Raw genomic sequence first — 10029 nt, 5'->3', positions numbered from 1 at the left:
CACACCTTCAAAATACTTGAACATTAGTCAGACACCCGCTTCCCTTAATAAATCAGTGCTTGACTGTATTCAATTAATCTGCCCTTCTAAATGAAGGTTTATCATGTGTTAGGCTGACTGGCCTGTTTGTAAGTACGCAATCTATCTCTTTTTCCATTTTTAAACAATACTGAAGTGTTTGCTGTTTTCCAGTCCATTGGTACCATAGAGGAATGGAAAATGATGGTTAGAGTCCCCACTGTTCTTTTCTTTCCCTAAAGCCTAGGATACTTTTTTTCCATTTTGGGCCCTGAGGATCTATCCACTTCCAAAGCTGTTGAACCCTTTAATTCTTCAGTTAATATTGACACACCTCCCTGGTTGTAAGGTCTGTATTCTCCTTCTGTTTATGAAAACAGACACAAGAATATTCACTAAGAATCATACCAATGTCCTCCGACTTGTCCCCAGTGGATTACCCTCATGCAATTTAATAGACCTTGCACATTCTGTAGTTATCTTTTGCAATTTTATGAAAAAAAAACTTTGGGTTTTCCCTTGATTTACTTGTCAATATTTTCAATGTGGTCTCTTTGCTTTCCTGATTTTCTTTTTAATTTCATCCCTTTTATACAACTCGAGGTCTTCTGCAGTATTGAGGTGTTTATACCTGTCATACGTTTGCCTTTTTTTCTTTAAGCCCCATGATATTGAGGGTTCTGAATTTGTTAGTCTCACCATGTTTGATTAAGAGACCCCATCTGCTCTGAACCCTCACCGCTCCTTCCTTGAAAGCCTCCCACTGATTTGCTATTGATTTATCTTCAAGTAGCTGTTTCTAGTCCACTTCAGCCAAATCATAGTTCAGTAAAATTAGCCTTTCTCCAATCGATTGCAAGTAGATAGTTCTTTTAGAACCTAACACGCTGTTTGGATGCTAATATGCTTCCTGGACACATGATTAAAAGGTTTTTGTGTACAGGTACAAAAGAAAATCAGAGTCTAATGAATTATTCTTCTTTTCAAGTACTGAATCTTTATCAGTTTCCATCAGGACCACCACATTCGATTTTGAACCTTGAGCCTTATTGGCTTTGGAGGAGCTAAAGCGCACATTCACCAGAATAATGCCAGTGCTCCAAAAAGTTAAAATGTGAATTCCACACCCCAAAGGTTGCACAACCTTGATGATTTATCCTCTTGAGTGAGTCAATTGAGGGATGATCTAATCAAATCCTTAAAATTATAAAGAAATATGATGGGGTTGGAGAGAGAGAGAATCTATTTTCTCTGGTAGGAAATGCAGAGCTTTGGCTATCTAGGTGAGAAATTGGAGTGCTTTTTAGAAGTATAATAATAACAAGTAACTTACGCACTGGGTTTGGTTGGATATCTCGTAGGTTGATGCAGCCTCAAATATTTGACTTCCATTCTTTTGTTTACTTGCTTCTATTCTAGCAAGCTGCGCAAACACAGGATGCCTTGGATGAGTCTGTTCAGATGATGAAGGAGGCAGTGGAGGACTTGTCAGGAACACTCAGTGATGCAGCCAGTGCTGCCGGAGTCGTGAGTGGAATGGTGGACTCCATCAACCAGGCCATAAACAAGGTGAGATCGTGTGTTGGAGATGTTAACACAGTAACTGGAAAAAGATTCCTACTCAGTGCAGTTTGGACCTTCAGTATCTATGAAAATTGTTGAAACTTATAAATTGCTAACCACGACTTTCAGTTTTACTTGCAAGAAAAGTATGTTGGTAATTGTACAGGGTTATAGGGTGTCAATCCATACAGTTGCTTTCTATTTTCATTGGTCCTTAGAGGAACTGATGTATTTTTCCTTTAAACCTAGATTGATGAAAGTGCTTCAGGTGAGCCAGAGGGTTCATTTGTTGACTACCAGACCACCATGGTGAAGACTGCCAAAGCTATTGCTGTGACAGTTCAAGAAATGGTGGGTGCCATTCATTCAGTTTTGATTTCAACATGGCCAGTCTGAACTCGAATTGCTGTTTCTCATTTTAGATTCTATTCATATTTAGGTTACTAAATCAACCACCAATCCAGACGAACTGGGGACTTTGGCCAATCAGCTTACCAGTGACTATGGACATCTGGCACAGGAAGCCAAACCTGCAGCCATTACCGCTGAAAATGAAGAGGTAACTCAGAGTGCAATATTACCTATCGAAACATCATAATGCCTGATCCAGTGATCCCTCCTGTTTCTAATACAATTACAAACTGGCACACAAGAATATGGAAACTAAGGAGAGGCAAAGAGTTAACTGTTCCTTACCCTTGTGGCACAGATTACTCGCGGCATGATCCCATTCTATTCCTCTCCTCTCTACGCCTTCAGTACACTGAGCAGCCAGCCTTGCAATCTTGTGAGAGAGGCAAAAGAGGAGAATAAAATTAGATCAATTTAAGAAACAAAACTCTAGGAAGTTCCTCTCCAGCTTCCAAAGGCAATCAAAGTAGCCCAAGCAGACAACACCCACTCCTCACAACTAAAACCCTCCTGTGTGTAGTTATGTCTGCAATATTCTACTCCCCTTTGAATATTTTAAGCAAATTTTGCCTTGCAGCTCAAGCCAGCAACTTGGTGCCTTGGGCTGTGTGTTATATTTTCTGGTTCACAAGTTTGAAATAATCATGCTTATAATTCAAAATGCTGCAGCCTCATCAAATATATTTCTTATAGTTCCCCACGTGGTTGTGTTGCTCGGCACCTGACTGCAGTGCAGCAGTTAACAGGCACCCTGTAAAACCATTAGTTCCTAACTCTTTGCAAATAATAACAGTACAACACGCTGTACATTCTACTGATTTAAGCTGCAAGTGGCCTGGATTACTAATGTCCTTTGCCTTTTTGTTAGCGTAGTTAGTTTTTTTTAAACATAAAGCGTATAACATAATTTGCGAAATATTGATGGTAATTTTCATAATGTTTGCATCAAGTTGGTGTTGTTTTAAATGCCCACAGATTTGTGCAAATTCCAAAGTTTTTTTTCTTAATCATAATAGAAAAGGATTGTTTGAGAGTTGTGATCAATATTATGGAAAAGTTGCGGGCATTATTGTCAATTATTGTCATCCTGTTTTTAGTTTGGCTCTTTTCTTCCTTTCTGATAATGCAACTTGGCTCATGAGGACTGAGCCACACAACCACTTTTGCAATGGTCTGGCTGCTGGTTTGATAACAATGGGCTGGACTTTATTTTGTCAAAGCAGTGGGGAACTGTGTACATGGGATTCCAGTAGGTGCGTGGAAAACTCTGGAGTAAGTGCAGTGCATCAGTCTGAGAGTTTTTAATCCATTGCCATGTAGTTCCCAGTGTGTAAAGGGGCACACCAAACATGAAATGTGATGGATTCTGGAACTGGGAACAGGACACGAAGAGATGATAAAATGGGTTGCCACATGTCCATTGGCTAAGCCATGTAAGAGTCCTGCCCCCTCTGATGTGATGCCAGGAGCTATAAGGGCCCACAGGGACATACTGTTCCCTACAGCGGGAGAAACCAAGCCTGCCAGTGAAATCAAGGAGGTGTGGATAGAGATTTTCCCTTGATGTCAGCAAGAGTTTGATGCCAAGCTGGAGGATTCTCAATGCTGAAAGCAGTTTAATGGCCCAAGATGAGCAGGAAAGGTGAGTACAGTGGCGCAATCCATGACATCCTGATGTGTGTTTCACATTGCACCCTTGTAGTGCCTTACCAAGTCTACTCCATGTCATCACTCATGTCAACATAACCGTACAAGTGTATCCATCCTTTAGTGTTTGTGCAGTTTTTCCTCATCCTCTTGTCTCTGTCCACCAATGTCATGTCACTTCCTCATAGCTGCCGTTAACAAATGCTTTTCATCTGTCTGTTCCACACATGTCATTGCTCTCACTCAATCTCTTTTTTCCCTCTTTACAGGGGTCGAAAGCACTGGACACACAGCGGCAGAGTACTGGAGGTGGCTCTCCAGCCATGTCGCAAATGACAGCTGCAGAGATGTTGCTGGACATCAGTGGAGTCTCAGCATGCTTGGTAGTTGGAGTTGGGAAGATGGGGGTGGGGAGCTCCCAACTACCTGGTGACAGAATTAAATATTGGACACCAACGTAACATACATGCAATCACTCATGTTAACTCAATGTCAGCAGCAAGTGAAATGTATGCAAAATGATCACCAAGAGCTAGGAGCAGACCATTCTGCCTCTCCTGTCTGATCTGCCATTCAAAATGATCATGGCTGATCTCATCTCTGCTTCAGCTCCACATTCCTACCCTCCACACTCCCTATAGCCCTTCATTACAAATCTATCCATCTCCTCAAATTTGTTTAGTGTTCTGGCGTCCACTGCGCTCTAGGGTAGAGAATTCCACAGATCCATGGCTCTTTGAGTGAAGTCGTTCCTCCTCATTTCTGTTTTACATCTGCCACCCGTTAGCTTAAAATTATGGTGCCTCACTCTAGAATGTTCAGAAAGGGAAACTTCCACTCTATCCTGTTAATCCCCCTTGAGCATCTTGTATACCTCAATTAGATCTCCCCTCATTCTTCTAAACTCCAGCGAGTGTAGGTTGAAACTGCCTAGTCACCTTCATCAGACAAGTCCTTCATCCCCGCAATCAACCTAATAACCTTCTCTGAACCACCTCTGATGCCTTTACATGCTTCCTCAATTAAGGGGACCAAAACTGTGTGCAAAACTCCAGATTTTGTCTCTCCAGTCCCTTACTGTTGCAATAGCACCTCCCTACTTTAATCCTTTCTTTATTCCATTCACAGTGAATGCCAAAAATTCATTTGCTCGCCCTGCCGCACCTCCTTACTAATTTCTGCGATTTGTGCACAAGGACATCCAGATCTCTGCATCGAAGCATTTTGTTTCCCTTCATTTGGATAAGTTGCCTTTTAATTCCTCTGACATAAATGGATAACTTCATACTTATCCATGTTAAGTTACACCGGCTAAATTTTGGCTCACTTACTTGTCCATATCCATTTGTAAATTTCTTACTTCCTCATCTCGAGTTGCCTTCCCACCTATTTAATCTCATCTGCAAATTTGACTACATTCTGTCCCTGTATCCATGACATTAATATAGATTGTAAATCACTAGGGGCCTAAGGATTGATCACTAGTTTCCCCTTGGCAACCAGAAAAAGACCCATTTATCCCACTTTGTGTATTAACCTTTAGAACAGCACCATATCAAATGCCATCTGGAAATCCAGATACACTACATCTACAGGATCCCCATTATCCATTTTGCCTGTTACATCTTTGAAAAACTCCATCAAATTGGAGAAAGGCAATTTTCCCTACGTAAAACCATGTTAACTCTGATGGATTGCATTTTGACTTTCCAAATGTCTCATTATTGATTCCTTAATATTGGATCCCAACAATTTCCCAGTGACATGTTAAACCAACTGGTCCATAATTTCCTACCTTCTGCCTTTTTGAACAAGGGAGCTGCTGCTGCTGCATAGAGCTGCTGATGGGCTCACAAGTGAGCCTTTTAGCAGCAAATGTGGGAGAGAGATGGCCTGTGATTCTTCATATACCTGTACTTTGAACAATGGCATTGGCCCACGAGTTGGGAGTTGGACCTTAAAGTATTCATGGATTGACAGTGCTAATTTGTGTTTCTAATCTACGTGGTCTTCAAATATCCCACAGGAGTTTGTGCAAAAGGGCAATGATGACTCCTCAAAGGAGGTCATTCCTTTTGAGGGTGCACCATCACAGGGCTCATACAGGCCATGCACTAGCTCAGGTACCTACACCTCAGTGGGACCAGGAAGGAAAACAGCTGGGTTTTATGTGACTCACTTCACTGAACAAAAGATGATGATGGATACGAGGATAATGGGAGAATCTGTATCTGAGATAACAGGAGACTCCAATCTCTGCTCAGCTGGATGCAGATGCTGGCCATGGGGGTTGTCTACAAAGAAGGCTGTGTAAAATGTGGAATATACTGGCAGGCTTTCTAGGCACACTGCACTATATAGAGAGCCCAGCTCCCAGTCTCTCGTACCATTGACTTGGAACTATATTGCCATCCCTTCATTATCACTGGGTCAAAAACCTGGAATGCCCTCTTGAGCAGCACTGTGGGTGTACCTAAACCACATGGACTGCAGCAATTCCATTAGGTGGGTCACCACCAACTTTTCGAGGGCAGTTAGGGATGGGCAATACATGTTGGTCTAGCCAGTGGTGCCCACATCCCATGAAAGAGTGAAAAAAAATTGGAGGAGTCCATCTCTGTCATGGGTGGCACAATGTCATAGACAGCTGTGATAGTATATTCACCCAAGAAAACTGGCTACTCGCATGAAGTATCAGATGCAGCAATTAAACAAGTGCATGCAGACTCTTACAACTGTCTTGGGTACAAAGAACACCACTCACCTCTCTCCCCATATATACTTGGCAATGATGCTTCTTCACCTATGGGTGCTGCTGCTGGTGATGGTCATCTTGCTGTCATCTGAGGTTCAGGATAAAAAAAGTATAGGTGTCACCAATGCTAATCTGAGCCCTAGTGCTTCAAAGTGGAGATCAGAAGTGCTACAGTTGGAACTGGTGAATATAACCTCTTTGCACAAATCCTGAGAGTAAAGTCTTTCACACTACTGGGTAAGAAAGCAGCTGGGAAGCTTACTCCTTACCATTGCCTTACTCTTTTGGTTGTAGTACTTACTGGCACATCTTCCGCCCTTAATTCTGCTGTATTTCTGCCTTGATTTGCTTCCATTGCTGAGCTCAAGAAAGCAAACACAATTAAATTCCAAAAGTCGTGTTCCAAGATGGAATTGAAATTGAGAACCTGGCCTTGCTGCAGTTCACTGAGGAAATCCAGGACAAAGCAACCCGTTAGATTGGCACAGCATCCACCAACTTAGTCATCCACGCCCTCCATCATTGATGCACAGTGATAGCATCATGTACCATCCACAAGATGCACTGCAACAACTCATCGAGATTCCTTAAACGGCACCTTCAAACACCACAGTCTTTACCACTTTGAAGGACAAGGACAGCAGACACACAGGAATGCCACTATCTGCAAGTTCCCCTCCAACTACTTACATCCTGACTTGGAACTGTATTGCCGTTCCTTCACTGTTGTTGGGTCAAAATTCTGGAACTCCCTCCCAACCAGCACTGTGGATGTCACATGGACTGTAGTGGTTCAAGAAGGTATCTCACCACCACCTTCTCGAGGGTAATCAATGATGGGCAATAAATGTTGGCCCGTGAAAGAAAAATTAAAGCAAAATTTGATGATTTCAGCCCAGCTTCTTGATGCACATCAATTTTCTTGCTTTTAACCCCTACCTGCTCTCAAAGCCATGGGTGCTGCAACTTAAAGTGCACCCCAGTGTTGCCAAGGTTCCAGATTTGGTGACCAAACTATTTTAATATTTGGAAAATTTCAACAGCGGACATGTTATCTTTTCTTGGTCTGAGTAATATTTGAAAATTTATTTTGGCGAGGTTTGTGGACATCAGACATTGTTACATTGTGACTAATGAAAAGAAAATCGACCGATCTGAATACGCAGTATCCCCTTGCAATCTTTTCTTGTAATCTGTTTTTAAATCCATTTCTAGATTGGCAACCATATCAAGAATCGTGTGCAGGAACTGGGTCACAATTGTGCCTCGCTGGTTCTCAAGGCTGGTTCCCTCCAGTGCAGTCCCAGCGATGCCTATACTAAGAAGGAACTTATTGAATGTGCCCGCAAAGTCTCTGAGAAGGTAATGAATTATCATAAAGAACACTAGAAATTGAATTTCTTCATTCAGCTAATGTAACTTAATGTTGATTTGGTACACAGAATTGTTACTTTCTGACTCCAGTTACATGTGGCTATCTTCTAATATTCAGTATTCCTTGACAACTTGACATTCTAAACCTGATCCCTGCTATCTTCAAAAGCTGATCAAGTTATCATTAGGCAAGGTGACAATTGGATTTGATTTCCAGGCTGATTTATTGCACAGGAGGCAAAACATACAGAATACAGAGCATGATGAAAAGTTTTATAGAATTGGAATAATTTGTACAGTATGTAAATAACATACATACACTTGGCCTACTCTGAAATGACCTCCCCTCAAAAGGGTCTTGAAGCCTCCTAATGCTGAACTGCCATTTGTTGTCCTGATTTTTAAAATTATTTCCTTCTATAAAGGAAACGTGCCATTGTGTGTTTTAAATACCTTTTATGTCTGCATGTGTGTTCACCAATTAACAAGGGGTTGGCCTTAAAGTTAACACTTGTTAACCAAGATGTAGAGATACCAGTGTTGGACTGGGGTGGATAAGCTGAGAGGTCACACGACACCAGCCCAACAGGTTTATTTGAAATTGCAAGATTTCGGGAGCAGGCGGCACAATGGCACACTGGTTAGCACTGTTGCTTCACAGCACTAGGGAACCGGGTTCGATTCCTGGCTTAGGTCACTGTCTGTGCGGAGTTTACACGTTCTCCCCATGTTTGTGTGGGTTTCCTCCCATGCTCCAAATATGTGCAGGTTAGGTGTGTTGACCATGCTAAATTGCCCCTTCATGTCCTGGAATGCGTAGGTTGGAGGGATTAGTGGGTTAAATACGAGAGTCACAGGGATAGGGCCTGGATGGGGCAGTGCAGACTCAATTGGCCAGATAGCCCTTTTCTGCACTGTAGGAATTCTGTGACCAGCTGAACAGTGAAAGGGTGTGGTTATGCCTTTTGCTGACCAACACAAGGAGAAAATCTGACTGGGGGGGGGAGGTGAGGAAGTGATGTTATTGTATCTCAGTTACAAGTGAGTCTGTTTCACATATCGGATTATGACCCAGAAACTGTACAACTTATACTTTTCAGATTTCCCATGTGTTGGCAGCCTTACAGGCAGGAAACCGTGGAACCCAGGCTTGCATTACTGCTGCCAGTACAGTATCTGGTATCATTGCTGATTTGGACACAACAATCATGTTCGCTACAGCGGGTACACTGAACCGAGAAAATGAAGAAACCTTTGCTGACCACAGGTAAACTCAACGGTGATATTGTTTAACACCTTGTATCTAATGTCACTGCTGTGTACTCTTGAAGTTAGAACTCAATACTTTCAGCAACTTGATTTCTGGTTATTTTCTTATCACCCATTGGGAGCCATTTTTTTCACTGACAATCTAAGTGGCACTGGGGCCTCTACAAGATCACAGATTGAGTGCACGGCTTGAAACGTTTCTTATGGTTATCAGCCCCTCAACAGTGTACATTCCTATTTGCCTTCTCTGCAACTATCGGAATGGACCTACCTTATGTGTTCAACTGATCTTTTTCTACACCCTAGCTATAAATGTAACACTACATCCTGCACTCCTTTCCTTCTCTATTACAGTATGCTTTGTCTGTATGGCACACAATAAAAAAAACTTTTCGCTGTGTCTCACTATATCTGACAATAATAAATCAAACCAAAACAATCATATTTCAGCTCACAATACCCCATCACTTCCAGACCTATGATAGGGGTCTCCTTGTCCTCACCTTTCACCTCTCCACATTCAGTGAATCATTCTGTGCTATTTCTGCCATCTCTAATGTGAGGCCACCACCAAATACATCTCCCCTTTCAGCATTCTGCTGGAACCACTTTCACAGTGACAGCCTCCTGTGCTCCTCAATCATCTTTCCCAACGTTTGATCTTTTATCTGCTCCTTCATTGTCCAATGGTCCAAACTCTCCTCCCAGATGGAGCAGTAATTTTACTTGTACTTTCAGTTTAGTATTCTAATGATGTGTTCTCCTTTTACATTGGAGGGACCAAATGCAGATTGGAAGACCACTTTGTGGAACACCTTAATTCAATTCACAATCATGACCCAGGTTTCCTGTCACTTTAATTTTCGACCCTGTTCTCAATCTTGTCTCTCTATCCTCTGCTTCTTGCACCATTCCAGCGAAATTCAAGGAACAGGACCTCAACTTTTGGTTAGACACTTTGCAGCCTTTAGGACTTAATATTTAATTTAAAT

The 10029-nt window shown here is 42.1% G+C and overlaps 1 protein-coding gene across 4 annotated transcripts in view; it reads left to right on the top strand.

The window, feature by feature from the left end:
- LOC145357408 (talin-1) overlaps positions 1 to 10029 on the top strand; it is a 251244-nt gene that overhangs the window by 213543 nt on the left and 27672 nt on the right. For 2 of the 4 annotated variants that reach the window (XM_080210771.1, XM_080210857.1), the window contains 6 exons: positions 1438 to 1587; positions 1831 to 1932; positions 2021 to 2140; positions 3909 to 4022; positions 7610 to 7756; positions 8869 to 9035. In XM_080210771.1, coding sequence (XP_080066897.1) covers positions 1438 to 1587; positions 1831 to 1932; positions 2021 to 2140; positions 3909 to 4022; positions 7610 to 7756; positions 8869 to 9035 — 800 coding nt within the window. The remainder of the gene's footprint in view (positions 1 to 1437; positions 1588 to 1830; positions 1933 to 2020; positions 2141 to 3908; positions 4023 to 7609; positions 7757 to 8868; positions 9036 to 10029) is intronic. The other 2 variants (XM_080211034.1, XM_080210947.1) reach the window with 1 other exon arrangement.

Source organism: Carcharhinus amblyrhynchos, chromosome 1, assembly GCF_965287045.1.
Source record: "Carcharhinus amblyrhynchos chromosome 1, sCarAmb.v2.hapA, whole genome shotgun sequence".
NCBI classification, from domain to species: Eukaryota; Metazoa; Chordata; class Chondrichthyes; order Carcharhiniformes; family Carcharhinidae; genus Carcharhinus; species Carcharhinus amblyrhynchos.
The sequence above is the reverse complement of the archived record's forward strand: the minus strand, read 5'-3'. Positions and strand labels throughout refer to the sequence as shown.